Below are 18,402 nucleotides of genomic sequence, written 5' to 3' on the forward strand. Positions count from 1 at the left end.
GGATGAAACCGATTGAACCATCCCCTTTAAACTCTTATATTATTATGTTACATATTCTGACATGAAAATTTAAATTTTCTAACAAAAATGTACAGGTGTAAAGCCAGCTAAAGTCTCTTAGATTTAAAGGGTTTTAAAGCTTCATGTTTTTTCACCTTAATGCATCCTATGCATTAAGGTGAAAAAACACCTTGCACTCCCGGGGCCCCCAGCCCCCCGTTTTACTAACCTAAGCCACAAAACTCTGTGAGCTCGTTCCCGCGATGGCTTCCCCCAGCTTGAAGCAGCTTGTCATTGGAGATTGATAGCAGTGCAGCCATTGGCTCCCGCTGCTGTCAATCAAATCAATGATGCGGCACAGCGGGGGCCGAGCGATACAGTCGGCGACTATAGCCACCGGCTGTATCACGGGAGCGCATCCGCAAGCTAACCCCCTTGGAAGAGCGCTTCCCAAGAAGGGGGTTAGCTCTTGCGGGGAGGAGCCGAGACAGCCGCCGAGGGACCCCAGAAGACCAGGATCGGGGCCACTCTGTAAAACTAACTGCACAGTGGAGGGAAGTATGACATGTTTGTTATTTAAAAAATTATATATATATATATATATATATATATATATATATATATATATAGATACACACACACACACACACACACACACACACACACACACACCTTTACAACCCCTTTAATAAAACACACAACATAAAAACAAAGGAATTCACTGCAAAGTTTGAAAAAAAAATTCAGCTTGGAAAGGTAAGTTCACACTCTGAGGCAGAATCTGCTTGTAAGAAAGTAGCTGTGGGTTGCTAGCTAGCCTCATACCACTAGTTTAGGCAATGTTGTACTGTAATAGTTCTCACGTATAGTCCATCACCCTCTGCCACACTCCCTTCGATCCCTCCCGAAATGTATGCCTGTGCCAATCTAGCACCTCTATCGCTACATGCATTCCATTTCAGACATGGCTAGAAGGAAACTAGCACAAAGAACCCAATAGTGGCACTAAGCATCACAGGAGTAAAGACATGCCTGCTATATACAGTGGATATACAAAAGTCTACACACCCCTCTTAAAATGCCAGGTTTCTGTAATGTAAAAGAATGAGAGATAAATAATTTCAGGAACTTTCGCCACCTTTAATGTGACCTATAAGCTGCACAACTTAGTTGAACAATGAAGCAAAGAAGAGTAAAAAAATAAAATAATGTGGTTGCACAAGTGTGCAGTCAATATACACCTGCCATCATTTAAAGTGCCTCTGATTAACCCCAAATAAAGTTCAGCTGTTCTAGTAGGTCTTTCCTGCCATTTTCTTAGTCACATCCGATAACAAAAACCATGGTCTACAGAGAGCTTCCAAAGCATCAGAGGGATCTCATTGTAAAAAGGGATCAGTCAGGAGAAGGGTACAAAAGAATTTCCAAGGCATTAGATATACCATGGAACACAGTGAAGACAGTCATCATCATCATCAAGTGGAGAAAATATGGCACCACAGTGGCATTACCAAGAACTGGACATCTTGTCTTTTCATCAATTTTGGAGGGAAGAAAACTGGTCAGGGAGGCTGCCAAGAGGCCTACAACAACATTAAAGGAGCTGCAGGAATATCTGGCAAGTACTGGCTGTGTGGTACATGTGACAACAATCTCACATATTCTTCATATGTCTTGGCTATGGGGTACAGTGGTAAGACTAAATCCTTTTCTTACAAAGAAAAACAACCAAGCACAGCTAAATTTTGCAAAAACACACCGGAAGTCTCCAAAAAGAACGTTGGAAATGTGTTCTGGTCTGATGAAACCAAGGTTTATTTTTTTGGCCATAATTCTAAAAGATATGTTTGGTGCCAAAACAATACTGCACATCACCAAAAGAACACCATACCCACAGTGAAGCATGGTGGTGGCAGCATCATGCTTTCGGGCTGTTTTTCTTCAGCTGGAACAGGGGCCTTAGTTAAAGTAGAGGGAATTATGAACAGTTCCAAATACCAGTCAATATTGGCACAAAACCTTCAGGCTTCTGCTACAAAGCTGAACATGAAGAGCAACTTCATCTTTCAGCATAACAACGACCCAAAACATACAGCCAAATCAACAAAGGAATGGCTTCCCCAGAAGAAGATTAAAGTTTTGTAATGGCTCAGCCAGAGCCCAGACCTGAATCCAATTGAAAATCTGTGGGGTGATCTGAAGAGAGCTGTGCACAGGAGATAACCTCACAATCTGACAGATTTGGAGTGTTTTTGCAAAGAAGGGTGGGTAAATATTGCAAAGTTAAGATGTACCATGCAAATACTCATACCCAAAAAGACTGAGTGCTGTAATAAAATCAAAAGGTGCTTCAAAAGTATTAGTTTAAAGGGGTGCACACTTATGCAACCATATTATTTTAGTTCTTTATTTTTACTTCCCTCCACCTAAAAGAGTTCCGTTTGTTGTTCAACTGAGTTGAACAGTTTAGAGGTCACATTAAAAGGTGGAAAAAGTTCTGAAATGCTTCATCTTTGTCTCATTTATTTTACATCACAGAAACCTGACATTTTAACAGGGGTTAAGGGCTCTTTCACACGGAGCGGATCCGTAATTGATCCGCTCCGTTAGCCCGTTTGGCTCAGCGGGGATTAGCTGTCGGTGGACAGGGCGGTCCCCGCACACTGTGCAGAGACCGCCCTGTCTCTGCTCCGCTCTCCCCTATGGGGAATCGGATGAATACGGACCGTGTGTCCGTATTCATCCGATCCGTTCCGCCGGACGGAAGAAAAATAGGGTTTTTTCCGTCCGCAAAAGCGGATCTTTGTGGACGCGGATGGTTGCGGACGTTAGCGGATCCCATAGGGGTGCATTACAAGTCCGTAAACGGACTTGTAATAAACGGACCGTTTGTCCGTACGTCTGAAAGGGCCCTAAATGATGGGATAGTAAATAGTATCAACAGAAACTGTGCTCTATACAGAGCATACATTTCCTTCTGCAATTGAACTAGTTTAATAAACTTACCATTGAAATTCCGACTTCTCAATTGAAACACCCTTTGTGTTTACCCTCACTGGTGCTGGTACCAACTAGTCTTCAAGTCTCTAAACCTGAATAGGGCCATACCCCTACATTAGAGATGCTAGCCGTATGGCCTATTTTAAGCATACAGGCTAACACCCAGCACCAAAAAAAAAAAAAAAAAAAAGACTTCAGAGGGAGACGGGTAAAAACCAGAGGATGATGCCTCTATCATGTAGAGCAGGAATATGCAATTAGCGGACCTCCAGCTGGTGCAGAACTACAAGTCCCATCATGCCTCTGGGTGTCATGCTTGTGGCTGTCAGAGTCTTACTATGCCTCATGGGACTTGTAGTTCTGCAACATCTGGAGGTCCACTAATTGCACATCCCTGATGTAGAGGTTAGCAAGCCCCTTAATGAGAAGGTTCCACGTTAGATTAGATTAGGGGGCTATAGAGCGTGTGCCAACTGGTTTTTGAATCAAGGAAGCCTCCAGACTGGAGACAGAATCATGGCTGTAAAATCTTTAAGCCCTTATAGACTAACACAAAAATGTAATATATTGCAGCTTACCAATTTGGTGGCTGCATTGCTTTTCACTTTTAAGGCAAAATTACATTTTCAGCAAGAACAGAAAATACTTGTTCATCTTGCCAGAAATGCAGTGTTCATTCACATCCTCTGCATTACCCAAAAAGAATAAACATTGCCACTGTGTAAACTACTAATCCTATCATTCCACCATGTAATGGAGATGAACAAAGGAAGAGATATTTGAACTTCAGCCTCTGTGACAACTATGTTATCTGCAGGAGGTGAAAAATTGACCAGATAAAAATAGTTAAAAAAAATATATAAAAATGTATGCAGCCATCACATCTAAGCACTGATAAGCCACAACTCCATACCTTTTTGTTCTGGGACTTTAGGTAAACTTTAAGAGTTGGCAGAATGAGGATAAGGGCAGCAAATGCATGGCAGATTATCAAACGATTTACATTTTCCCTCTGTGACAGAACTACTATATATCCAAGATACAACTGAATCAAAATTGCACCATTAGATTGAAATTAAATGAAAAAAAGAGCATTTGTTTAAACACTATATACTGTATTTGCTGGCGTATAAGACTACCTTTTACACTTAAAAAAAAAAAGTCCAAATAGCAGGGGTCGTCTTATACGCCGGGTCAGCTGCTCAGCTGCCTGCTGGATGTGCGGTAATACTGTATGTAGCTTCGGCTACATTCAGTATATACCGCTTAGCCAATCCCGGTGAGCGATGTATTCAAATGAATATAGAGCCTGCTCCGATTGGAGTAACAACCTCTGCCAATCTGAGCAAGCTACATACAGTAGCCTGCGCGGATTGGCTTTGAGAGTCAGAGAGGCGTGGGCCGATGATGTTACAGCCTCTGCCAATCCAAGCAGGCTTTGTATTTATTAATAGAATACATTTCTCGCCGTGATTGGCTCCAACTCCAGCAAGAAGGAAGAATATGGCTCCAGAAGGAAGAAATATGAAGCGTCAGAAGCCTTGCAAGGGGGGTCGTCTTATACGGTGAGTACAGGCAAAAAAATCGTAAAAAAATTAAAAATTAGGGGGTCGTCTTATATGCCCGGTCGCCTTATACACCGGCAAATACGGCAATTTATTCTTTTGTTTACATATCTAGTATCAAAATTACTATACCAACCTTCATATCTTCCAGAAGAGCATGTGGATTTTCTATTCCATCTGGAACACATTTCTTATTTTCAGGAAGAGACTCTAGTTTCTCCACGAGGGCTTTTAAGCCCTTTAGTTCAAACTCTGTGAGGTGCGTCCATCTGGAAGTCACCTCTGTAGATGGAGATTCTGATGGGGTTTTTGGGAAGTCACTGTGCACAACAGACCTGGAGCTTTCATCAGAGTCATTAGATAGAGTCCTTTTTAAATAGTGCATTAATGTGGCCTTTTGTTTCTTTTCTGCTGACTCTTTGCCATCCGACTGTGTACTATTAGGTGTCAAGGACTCATCACCCGATAGCTTGGATATCTTTTCTCCATGGTCATCTTTCTCATCCAACGTATGAGCATCACAGGATTCTTCCTCCATTTCCAACCAAGAATCCGAGGACAAGCTGTCAATACTGGGCCTTCCTGTTGATTCTAGGACAAACATCAATAAAAGTATACATTATTATCAGCACTTTGAAACAAAGCTTGCTCTTTCATTCTGAAGTGGAAACTTGAATATCTCATGCAAAAGGTTAGTCTACCAAAAATTGACATTCCGTTAAGGGTGAACAATTTTGTGGCTTGTTGACCTCCTCCCCTTCTTACACCCCCAAAGATGGTAGTGGCAAGTCCTCCCTAGCAGGTTGACATCCTAGATCCCCAAAAGGACATCGGACTCCTGTTGCTGCATACAAAAAAACATTTAATGTGGTGGTATACGGTATATCAGGGCTCAAAATTTAAAGTCCTGAGCTACTAGCCAGGCCTCAAGAGTTGCTCGCCACCAGTTGCCCCACCTAATTCATACACTGCCCTGCGCCTAATTGCACCCGTAAACACGCCCTCGTAGATTATCTCATGGAATGACAATGTTTTATGCAGAATCAAGTTACAAAATTAAATATTACCAACAACAACTTTAACAAAATGGGACAGGGCACTGGGGGCAGACCAGAGGGACAGGTCACTGGGGGCAGACCAGAGGGACAGGGCACTGGGGGCAGACCAGAGGGACAGGGCACTAGAACTGGGTCTCTTCCCCATTATTTTCCTGTCTCCTCTGCAACTCCCATCCATCCTCTCTCTCCCTCTCCTATTCATCTCATCATCAGGAGCCTGTGTGTGCGGCTCCACGCTTGCATGTCCCCACTTCCCCCTTTTATTCAGGCTGGCAGAGAGGAGAGGAGCTGCAGCACAGCGGGAGGGAGTACAATCCAGCGCTGAGATCCACACAACTGCACAGCCATTAACACCATAGCACAGCGCACACTGACAGCGCACAGCACACATTGAGACCAGTCTGCTCACAGTGCTCAGGCTGAACTGTTGGACACTTACATAGAGCACAAGGAGAACAAACTGCACAAACTAGAAGGCTGCCGCTCTCATGTCAGGGCAACTTTCAGTGAGCGCTGCACTGGAGTGGTCATTTTTGTAATCCTCCACCTCACTCATTACTTTCTGCTCTCCAGCTACATTGGTCGGGGCCCGGGGGAGGGGGGCAGGCTCAGAGAGGTCATACTGTTAGGTCCCATGGCTTAATGAGAATTTTAAGGAGAGCACCTGTGTACTGCTCTGCCTGTGCGCGGCTCACCAGACTACTTTTCCCGAGCATGCACCTTTCCTCTTCGGCCGCCAATCTCATCGGGACTCTAAGTGTAGGCACAGATTGGAGGGAGATTGGTCATGCAGCCCTGTCATCACTCGCCCCCAGCTTAAATCCACTCGCCAAATGCTAGTAGGCGAGTGGAAATTTTGAGGGCTGCGGTATATGTATATAGATGGTTGCAGCAAAGCAGACAGACCTCATAAGATAGGTAAGTCAACGAAGTCTCTTCAAAACTGAAACACTAGATTTGGGTGCTCTGACTAACCCAAAAGGTTGTGGCCAGGACACATCATCAACAAGGAATTAATGAAAACGTTCAATACCTGCTGGCTTTCTTGGTGTTCCTGAAAAAGTCAAGGCTATAGCCAATTGTGGATGTGCAAGCCTTCAGTAGCCACTGAATATTATATTTTTACTATTTTAACTATGGCAATGCACTTGGTATAGGCACACCTGCTTCTAGTCCACCTTGGGAGCACACAGGAAAGGGTGGCAATGCTACAGCTGAACTGAGTAAGAGTTGTCACCCACGGACAGGAAGGGTCTATAGATATATATCTTGCTAGTATGATTTAACTGAAAGCAGGACATATACAATATAATTCAACTTTTTGCAATTACAGTGGCATGTGAAACATATTTGACTCCATAATTTTGGTTTAGATATGCTTTGATTTCACTGCAAAGAGGACAAAAGTTGAAGCAGAGATCCACCCAAGAGTGAAAGCTCAACTTATCTGCCTCCCCCTCCCTCCAATGTCACATTTGTCACCTTTGGGGGCGAGGAGCAGGTACCTGTTTTTGTCAGTTCGGCCCCCTCCTCCATCCCCTACTGCCGGACCATTAGCAATAGGGAACCGGCTGTGAATCCACAAGGCTTCGCTGCCGGTTTCCCTTATAAGCAATGGTGGTGGCAGCACCTGAGAGTCGATGGGAAAAATCAGCTGGGGTGCCGACTTTGCAGGATCCCTGAACAGGTAAGTGCCCTAATATTAAAAGTCAGCAGCTACAGTATTTGTAGGTGCAGACTTATTATTTTCTGAAGGAGGCTGGACCTCCTCTTTAAGACCATAAGAATACAACTGGTGTACTGAGAATATATTACTGTAACCTGATGGCTTTATCATACCATAGGTGTCAATCTAATGCAAGACAGCAGGAACTTCAAGGAGTCAGTATAGATGCAATTCCATTGTCCCCCACAGAGAAAGGCTGAAATAAGTTAGATGCCCTTTCAATTTTTTTTTTTTTTTTGGTATACCGACTGCCAGGTTGTCTGGTAGCTATTCATCCCAAGATATACACATTATTCAGCCTCCTGTTATTCTGTTTTTATATTTTAGACAATAATGTACAAATTCATTTACAGACCATTGATGCACAGATGCAGTATCGGCGCTCTTACAAGGGCTGCCTGAGCCTGTTCATGCCTAGCCTAGTTCCTCCACACAGGAAGCCCAGGTGCGGTGAACAGCCTACAAGTACCATGAATGGCTATGTGCCGCTGGACTAATGTATACAGGGGTGCCATCATAAAAGAGGAGAACAGCGTACCAGCGTTTGCAAAAAAAAATAGAACATTTTCAGTGTTTTCCACCTTTGATGTTCTTTATTTGATCAGAGAGATTATGTGCACACTGTATGGTTATATCCTTAAAGGCCATAATATTTAATTTTAACTACATCATATGAATTTACAGAACAAATACTGTAAAAAAATAAATAAAATAAGGTAAATTAAATACAAAAACAGGAATTATATAAAAGAAGAACACAAAGTATACGTAAACAAGTTTGAATCCAGTCAGTGAGTCAATCAGGTTCAATCTAATAAAGCTCGGTAAAGTAGATGAAATGGTAAAGCAGTTATTTATCAATCTAAGAAAGCACAGTGCACTTACCAAATAGCATGGATTCCTTCTGATACTCCTTGTTAAGGTAACAGCGGTTGGTTAAAGTGCAAACATATCTCTCCAGGACATACCAACACATTTCATAATAGAAAGGATAGCGGAATTTGGCATGCACCTAAAAAGAACCCAACAAAGTTTAACTATGAGGAAGTATATGGCATCAGTTCTGAATGAGATCACGTTATGACTTTAACACTAAACAACCTAAAGCCGGCTACAGATGGGGGCAATTTTCTTTCCTGCAACCACGGGTTGATGGAGGAATGCTTCACGTGGAGCTATTGTGTACTCCTGGCGGGGGGGGGGGTTAGTAGCCATCCCCGCCAGGATAACAAAGCGATTGCACCCTTTTGCGAAGACATTAAAATGACAAAAGATATACGTATACACACCTTATACCATTGGTTGCAGAAAAACATTTTTTTTTGCCAGGATTGTGCAAGTGAAACCCTTTGGAAAGACTAGCAAAGGTTAACATTTACTGGAACAAAAAAAAATCCTCTCTTGGCTACTAACCCCTTGATAAAGATTATAGAAAGATCATCCTGCTGTAGCCTTGATAAATCACAGTGTTGTAATTACAGAACTGCTTGGGTCCTCCGTTTGCCAGGAAATGACCTTTCTGGTGGAGTTCCGTACACCATGTTTGACTTTTTAGCCAGTCTTAGAAAGATGACACTTTCTTAGCAATTATACAGGCTACATGATTTGTATTATATATTTTCTAGACATTTTGCCTTGTGCTTTGTTTTATGCAGTTTAAACAGCTCTGTCAATAACTGGACTCATACTGTATCTTGTTAGCCCTTTAGAAGGCAATGACACAGTATATGTATCCAGACATGGGACTGTTATTTTCAGTGAAAGGTTATTTTAGACAAGTTTTGCCTATAATCTTCTCAAGCAACGTTTTAGATGACAGATATGAGCTTGAATGAGCTCCCAGAATGGAAGGTGACAAATACAAGATCACTTTCGGTGTATACATAGTCTTCATATGACCACTTCTTTTCGCTTATTAGCTATATGGGCCAAAAGCCCTTTGCTGTTAGATTTGGGCACAATGTGGATCACGAAATCTGTGAGAGATTAGACCATATGCAGCTTTAGAATTAGGAAGCTTAACACAATTTGGTGATCATGAAAAATGGGGATGCTATAAAAAAGAAGGCCCAGAGCTACGAAGGAAACGTAGGGCTGGCATGACAGGGTGGAAGGGGAACCAGAAAGCACAAAGTTAACTTGTTCAAAGGGAGATGTAGGAAGTTTACTTGCGCGATTGGCCGAGGAGACAGGGTGATGGGGAGAGGTTGGACTAACAATTAGAGCCTGGAAGCCATTGGATGAACGTCCCTCCCTCACTCCCTAGTATTGGCTATATATGCAGGCGGTGTATAGGCAATATGGCGATAGGGTTGGCGGTTGGAACCCCTTGAATGGAATTAAATTTGCTTGTGAGGACCCATCAGTTAGTATGGTGTCCTCTTGCAGTGTGTGGTCCAATAATAGGGACCAGGTTGTGGTAGACCTGTAAGGTCTGTGGGCAAGTGGTAATGTCCTTGATAAAAGGTCTGGTGGCCATTTAACTCCATTTTGTGCTAAAGCGGTAGATTAAGTACAAATGTGCCGCTATGAATCTTCACCCGGTCTTCCTTCCGGGTTCAAGGGTTTTGAAGATATGAATGGTTGAGCCTGCATGGATGCCACCGTTTATGGCATGACTCTGAAGGAATAGCATGAACATGCCATTCCTTAAGAGCGCATGTGCCAGTGACATCACTGGCTGCATCTAAAAGTAAATATCTCTTAAACGGTGCACGTTTAAGAGATATTTAATGTACCTATCGGTAAGCCTTATTATAGGCTTACCGATAGGTAAACATACTACAGAGGGGGTTACTCCCACTTTAAGTGTTTTACTGGGGTTGAAGGGTGGTGGAGTTCTTGGAGGGTTGTTTGGGAGTTTTAGGGATGACATCTGATCTACCCTTGTCATGCAACTCCAGTCTATGGAGAGAAGTGACTCACAGATAGGGAAGCAGTAAATTGCTTTGAATCAGTAAATTGCTTTAAATCAGATTACATACGGTCTATCATTCTGTGTTTACACCTTGAACAGTTCATTTCAGGTAAAGCAGCACTTGCCACAGGGTATGGACAAGTACAATTTATTTCTGCTTCCTATTCACCACTGCAATATTTACTATATGACAAAATTACTAATTTAAATTGTACATTCAGCCTGTAAGCCCAATGGAAGGGACAAGCATTGTAATTAGGTTTACAATACATTAACCCTTTTTGCTGCCATGCACCCTACTTTTAAACATAAATGGGCAGATCATTTTTGCAACTTTTCTCTTATTTAACTTTTCACTTACAGCTTTGTAACAGACCCCCAAACCATACATTCTTTAAAAGCAAAAGGATCGGTCGAATAAATAGAGGATACTACTGATTTTTTAGGTCCTTTTTGCAAAATGGTGAAAAACGCAGGTGCGCATAACTGTAAATAATTAAAATTACTCCAAAAATCTGGAAGTTTTGAGGAATTTAAAGGTCCTCTACTCCACTCCACAGGTTAGGATGCAAGGTTATTTCTCCTAGTCACTTGACATTGCCAGGGGCTCAAGGCAAGGATGTCCATTTTCACGATAGTGATCAAGACCCTGGCAACTGCAATTCAGGACATCTATGGGGTTTGATGCGAACCATATATCTAGAAGTGTGATCTTTTTGCAGCCGACAGTCTCCTATTAGTGACTTCTTCACTTGTCTCTACACCAAAAATTTTGCACTGCTACGGGACTTTGGAGCAATATCCAGGTTCCACATGAATACATCCAAATCTATGGATTTTTTTTAGGTCCCGCAACACTTGTGCAAATGTTTATCAAACAATATTTTTGATTAAAAAAACAAAGAAGAAAAAAACACTAAAACCATTATTAGCACACGCAAACACAACATAACCTACAGAAATTGCAAAATTTCTACTACTTTGTTCACATGAGGCATACTAAAGCGTATAACTGCAGAGAGCTGAATTTACCCCCACAAGGATGCACAGGTGTTCCATGCATCCCTGTAAAGTAGTCCCATTGATGGCAACAATTGGGACACAGCTGCTGCTCTCAATCTGACATCTGTGCAGGTTACATGGCCCCACAATGCAGGCAGTGTGAGTTTGGGGATACCTGTGCATCCCTGTGTGGGTAAAAGCGACCTTGTAAGGGTGTAAGCTGTAGTACACCCCCTGGTAATGAGTCCTTGTTAATTATAAATATCATTGTAAAAAATATAGCAATTTTTATTATTTATTTTTTACAGACCTGTTGGGTTTTGGTGAAATATCAAGGGTCTAAACAGAGCCCTGATGTCTCTTTTTTTAAAACAGAGAAAGGAACTGAGGACAGAGTCCTCAGTCCCTTTTTTCTGCAGCATCAGCTGCACTGCAGATGAATGGCGAGGAGGCGCTCTGTACAGAGGCCCCCTATTAATTCACAAAATGAAGAATGGTAAATACAATCACTCACTGTTTTCTTTCAAGAAAGGAAGGGGCTGGTAAACATGACATGTCACTGAAGTGACCATGAATTTGTAGCAGAAGGAGCATTGCCATGGACAACTGGTGTACTGACCTGGCCAGTTGGAAACAGTTACCTGCCTCCACATACTGTACATCCATGGCAGTGAAAGGGTTCAAGAGTTCTAAACCTTACATGGCCCTTAGTGTCTGGAGATCCGCACAGGTTGACATTGACAGCCATCTGGATAGAAAAATGTTTGTGCAGGTCACACTGTACATAGATGGGCTTCTGACCTGCAATGATATTTAGTGTTTAGTCCAGCTGTATGAGATGCCAGCGTTTAGGTGTGGGTGTAAGGAAAAGGCAGACCATCCAACTTTGCTGCTGGAGGGCTGAAAACTGCTGCGGCTAGATGGAGCACCGAGTGGTACTATTGTTTTGGAACAAAGGACTGGATTGCAAGAAGTCCAAGTACCAGGCATTTGTCCCAGGGCGCATGCTGCCGTAAACTTTAGTACCACTTTTTACCCCGTGCAGCCCTATCCAGCCACAGCAGCTTTCAGTCTCTCAGGGAATTAATAGGCGGCCAGCAGTGGGGCTGGATGTGCGCATGTGCCTTCCACCTTCACCAAAAGACTGGGATCTCATGGACCAGGGCTAAATGCCCAGTGTGAATGAGGCCTAAAAACATGCTGCAATATAAAGGGAGGTCCTCAGAAAGCTGCCAGTGGCTATAAAAGTAAGTGGAGTTGGGGTGTGAAGATCCAGCTTGATGTAGGCACCCAATGGCAGCCTTAGGAAAAACTGTATAACAGGTTAGTGCGATATTTGACAAGCAAGGGTTGAACAAGAGCTGTAGCAAGTAATATGCTGTACTCATATTTGTTACAGTGCCTTGAAAAAGTAATCATACCCCTTGCAATTTTCCACATTTTGTCACGTTCCAACCAAAAACATAAATGTATTTTATTGGGATTTTATGTGATAGACTAACACAAAGTGGCACATAATTGTGAAAAGTAAGTAAAATAATAAATGGTTTTCAATTTTCTTTACAAATAAATAACTGAAAAGTGTGGCGTGCATTTGTATATAGCCCTACTGAGTCAATACTTTGTAGAATTGCCTTTCACTGCAATTACAGCTGCAAGTCTTTTTGGGTATGTCTCTACCAGCTTTGCACATCTAGAGTGACATTTTTGCCCATTCTTCTTTGCAAAATAGCTCAAGCTCTGTCAGATTGGATGGAAAGCATCTGTGAACAGCAATTTTCAAGTCTTGCCACAAATTCTCAATTGTACTTAGGTCTGGACTTTGGGTCATTCTCAAGCCCTGTACACATGACCAGGATTCCCGGCGGTATAAAGTCCGACAGGAAAACAGAGAACCTGCTCAGTAACTTAACCTGTGTACACACGAGAGGTTTTCCCGCTAGGAAAACTGCGGGGAGAGCTTTGGCTGGGAATCCCGGCTGTGTGTATTCTCCCTCGCAGTGTTTCCCCATAGGAAAACTGCTGTGTTTAAAACCACCGGGAATCCCAGTGGGAAAAAAGAGAGCAAGTTCTCCATTTTCACACCGGGATTCCTGGCAGTTTTCCGGTCAGGAAAACAGCGGGGAAACATACACACGTCCGGTTTTCCTGGCCAAAAGCTCTCCCCACAGTTTTCCTGGCAGGAAATCCGGTCGTGTGTACGGGGCTTAACACATGAATATACTTTGATCTAAACCATTCCATTGTAGCTCTGGCTGTACGTTTAGGGTGACAGTCTCAAGTACTTTGCAGACTCCAACAGGTTTTCTTCTAAGATTGTCCTGTATTTGGCTCCATCCATCTTCCTATGAACTCTGACCAGCATCCCGATCCCTGGCTGAAAAAAGCAATGCCACAACATGATGCTGCCAACATCATGTTTCACAGTTGGGGATGGTGTGTTCAGAGTAATGTGCAGTGCTAGTTTTCCGCCATACATAGCGTTTTGCTTTTAGGCCAAAGTTAAATTTTGTTCTCATCTGACCAGAGCACCTTCTTCTACATGTTTGCTGTATCCCCCACATTGCTTCTCGCAAACTGTAAAACAGGACTTATGGCTTTCTTTCAACAATGGCTTTCTTCTTGCCACTTTTCCATAAAGGCCAGATTTGTAGCGTACACAACTATTAGTTGTCCTGTAGACAGATTCTCCCACAGGCCTTTTGGCTGCTTCTCCGAATAATGCTCTCCTTGCCCAGCCTGACAGTTTAGGTGGACGGTCATGTCTTGGTAGATTTGCAGTTGTGCCATACTCTTTCCATTTTCAGATGATGGATTGAACAGTGCTCCAAGAGATGTTCAAAGCTTGGGATATTTTTTTATAACCCAACTTTAAACGTCTCCACAACTTTATCCCTGACCTGTCTGGTGCATTTCTTGGCCTTCATGATGCAGTTTGTTCGCTAAGGTTCTCTAGCAAACCTCTGAGGGCTTCACAGAACAGCTGTATTTATACGGATATTAAATTGCACACAGATGGACTCTATTTACTAATTAGGTGACTTCTGAAGGAAATTGGTTCCACAAAATTTTAGTTAGTTAAAGAAATTAGCGTAAATGGGGCTATACAAATACAAATGTACGCTACACTACAGATATCTAAGAAAAACAAAACAAAAAAAAATAAACACATTTATAATTTTCCTTCCACTTCACAATTATGTGCCACTTTGTGCTGGTCTATCACATACAATACCAATAAAACACACTTACGTTTTTGGTTGTAACATGACATTTGGAAAATTTCAAGGGGTATGAATACTTTTTCAAGGCACTGTATATGTGTGAGGGCACCAACACTAAGCAGTCATACAAAAATGAAAGCATGGAAGCATTACATAAGAACACACGTATAGCAGTTGTAATTAGGGATATGAATGCTTAATGATTAATTTAATGTTCAACAGCTGCAGTGAAATTATGTTGCTTTAGAGATGGCGGTTCATTTTCTATTCTCTGTACTTTTACTTATAAAAACTATTACTAGCAGCCACCATGGCAACATCTAACTAGTGATTAAAGCTTTCCGAGGCAACGGGAGTTAGTTAAAAATAAATGAAATAAAATGTTTAATGTTGTCTCTATATTAGGCATCTGCCATCAATCGGAATGATTCCATAATGCTCCACACAACACTTCTCTTTGGAAGAGTCAGAGCAAGCACTAGAAAGTGGTCTGTAAAGGAAGACTTGTTACGGCAGAAGCATAGATGGCTGGATTTACCGATCCTCAGAAATTGATAGGTGCCTGGCTGTTATACTGACCCTCTGGCTTTAGGGCCCATTTACACCCATGCATTTAAAAGCAGAACTCCAGGATTCCGGAACACCACTTTTAATGCACTAGAAAGTCAGAGTGTTTCTGAGCGACATGAAAATGCACAAATAACGCACGCTGTGCTTGCGGTGCCATTATTTTTTAAATGGCACCCCAAACGCGGACAGCAGCAGAACTTATTTATCATGCATTTTCCGAGCTTAAATGTGCTTCACCAAAATACACTTGGCTGAGTGCCAAAATTTGGTACTTGAGATTCTTTGGTGCTTTTCTTTGAATGGGCTGCCACTATGGGTGGATCGGGAGGGGGGGGGGGGTGAAAGGGGTAATTGCCACTCCCGAGAAATTAGTTTTAGTTGCGGAACTTGCAGGCACCTGAAAGTCGGAGTGGGCGGCTCCGCTCCACGGGCGGGTGACAGCGTGGGCTGCCAGGTGCCTCGTGTGTGGGCGGGCAGCTCGGCCTCGGCTCGGCGGAGAGTACGAGTCAGAGAGCGGGCGGTCAGCTGGTCGGCTCTGTGGGTGAGCGGGCGGCTGGCCAATCAACCGGCGGCCTGGGGAGCAGTGAGATAACATCTCTCACCACCCCGCGCCCGCCCTGCATCCCTGTAGTAAATTTGCCCTCACTGTGCAGGCAGAAGAGAGATTACATTATCTCTCTGCCGCCTGACTCCGACAAGCAAAACACCACCTTAACATGTGACAAGCCGCAAGGTGTGGCAGGTGAGGTGGCAAGTGACAATCTGCAACGTGGCAGGTGATGTGGCAAGGGACATGCCGCAACTTGTGGTAGGTGATGTGGCAAGTGACAATCTGCAACGTGTGGCAAGCGACAACGTGTGGCAGGCGACGTGGCAAGTGATAACCTGCAACGTGTGACAGGTGATGTGGCAAGTGACACACTCGGGGCTCCCACTGATTTTGCATTATGGTGAGTTGAAACCATTACATTTTATATTACAATGTAATAATATAAATAACGTGCTTCAATCATCCTGACACCATAACAACCATGGTGTCGTGATCATTGAAGCGCTAACACCAGTCATTTCCCTGATAAATTGCCCCCCAAAAAAAATATTTTCTGGTAGTGCCCCTCCCGAGGCTAGACTCTAGATCCACCCCTGGCTGCCACACCAGAAAACGCACTAATGCGTTGCTATGCTTATATCTGAACAAGGCACCCAAGCACATTTGAGCATATTTCCCCTTGTTTCTCTAAGCCTTCTACGATCAACATGAAGATCTCAAATTTCTAGTGCAATCAGATGTTTTGGCACTAGAGACTTTATTGGGATCACCTTTGAACACGAGATACAGTGGGGAAAATTATTTGATCCCCTGCTTATTTTGTAATTTTGCCCACTTACAAAGAAATGAAGGGTCTATAATGTCCATCATATGTGTATTTTAAATGATAGAGACAGAATGTCAACCAAAGTCCAGAAAAAACACACAATACAAATGGAGTTGCAGTTCAGGGAGTAAAATAAGTATTTGATCCCCAGCAAAACATTACTTAGTGGAGAGCACGCACAGAGGTAAGACATTTCTTGCCGTTCGTGACCAGGTTTGCACACATCTCTAGAGGGATTTTGGTCCACTCTTCTTTATGGATCTTCTCTAAATCCTTGGCTGTTGCTTGGCAACTCGAAGTTTCAGCTCCCTCCATAAAATTTTCTATAGGATCAAGGTCTAGAGGCCAAGCCACTCAATGGCCCCAATGTGCTTCTTCTTGAGCCACTCCTTCGTTACCATGGTGGTATGTTTTGGGTCATAGGTCATGGATGGGTCTTCCAGCATGACAATCATCAGTGTTGTGGCTGAGGAAAGAAGGTTCTCATCCAAGATTCTACAATACATGGCCCCGTCCATGGGCCCCTCAATGCGGCAAAGCATAATGTTTCCACCTAGGTGCTTGACTGCAGGGATGGTGTTCTTAGGGTCATAGTCAGCATTTTTCTTCCTCCAAACAAGGCACATGTACAGTCAAGCCGGTGAACATCTAATAGATTCAGAGAAAGATTGGGAGAAAGTGCTGTGGTCAGATGAGACCAGAAATGTAGCTCTTTGGCATTAACTCGACTCACCGTGTTTGGAGGGAAAAAAATGCTGACTATGACACGAAGAACACCATCTCTACAGCCAAGCACGGAGGTGGAATCATAATGCTTTGGTGCGGTTTCTCTGCTAAAGGTACAGGCCGACTTTGCTGCCTTGAGGGACCAATAGATGGGTCATATAATGTAAAATCTTGGATGAGAACCTTCTTCATTCAGCCGAAACACTGAAGATGGGTCGTGGATGGGTCTTCCAGCATGACAATGACCCAAATCATACCAAGGCAACAAAGGAGTGGCTCAAAAAGAGCAGCCCAGATCCTTCTTCTTCTTGGATCCCTCTTCTGTGATCCTGGCCCCTCCCTTCTGTTCAGTGCCCCCACAGCAAGCAGTTTGCTTTGGGAGCACCCGAGCCAAGTCACAGCTCCCTGTGTCGAGTCAGACACGGAGTCCAACCCGGCCCACCCCTCACTCTCTCCTGATTGACTAGCTGACTTTGACAGCAGCAGCTGCCATTGACACAGCTGCTGTGTCTCAGACAATCAGGAGGGAGAATCGGATGGTTGAGACACTTGTGGACATTGCTGGACAGAGAGGGAGCGGAGGTAAGTGTTAGGCCCCGTACACACGGCCGAGGAACTCGACGTGTCAAACACATCGAGTTCCTCGGCCAGTTCAGCCCTGAAGCCGCCGAGGAGCTCGGCAGGCCGAGAGCTCCCATAGAACAACGAGGAAATAGAGAACATGTTCTCTATTTCCTCGACGAGTTCCTCGGCGGCTCCATCGGGCCGAAAGTGTACAGACGACAGAGTTTCTCGGCAGAATCAGGCTCTGACCGAGTTTCTCGCCGAATTCTGCCGAGAAACTCTGTCGTGTGTACGAGGCCTGAGAAGTACTGCTGCACACAGAAGGCTTTTTATCTTAATGAATTAAGATAAAAAACCTGCTGACTTTACAACCCCTTTTACCCTATAGAAAATTCATGGAAGGAACTGAAACTTCGAGTTGTCAAGAGACAGCCAATAAACCTAAGGGATTCAGAGAAGATCTGTAAGAAGAGTGGACCAAAATCCTTCCTGAGATGTGTGCAAACCTGGTCACCAACTACAAGAAACATCTTACCTCTGTGCTTGCCAACAAGGGTTTTGCTTGGGGATCAAATACTTATTTTACTCACTGAACTGCAACTTTATTAATAACATTTAAGTGTTTTTTCCTGATTTTTGGTTAATATTCTGTTTCATCATTGAAAATACATCTA

General features: G+C 43.4%; 1 protein-coding gene across 5 annotated transcripts in view; it reads right to left on the reverse strand.

Annotated features, from left to right (window-relative positions):
- KDM2B (lysine demethylase 2B) overlaps nucleotides 1-18,402 on the reverse strand; it is a 199,085-nt gene that overhangs the window by 88,337 nt on the left and 92,346 nt on the right. For all 5 annotated transcript variants that reach the window (XM_040346897.1, XM_040346913.1, XM_040346888.1 and 2 more), the window contains 2 exons: nucleotides 8,235-8,361; nucleotides 4,702-5,156 (listed from right to left, as the gene is read on the reverse strand). In XM_040346897.1, coding sequence (XP_040202831.1) covers nucleotides 4,702-5,156; nucleotides 8,235-8,361 — 582 coding nt within the window. The remainder of the gene's footprint in view (nucleotides 1-4,701; nucleotides 5,157-8,234; nucleotides 8,362-18,402) is intronic.

The sequence above is a fragment of the Rana temporaria genome, chromosome 1 (assembly GCF_905171775.1).
Source record: "Rana temporaria chromosome 1, aRanTem1.1, whole genome shotgun sequence".
Taxonomy (NCBI): Eukaryota; Metazoa; Chordata; class Amphibia; order Anura; family Ranidae; genus Rana; species Rana temporaria.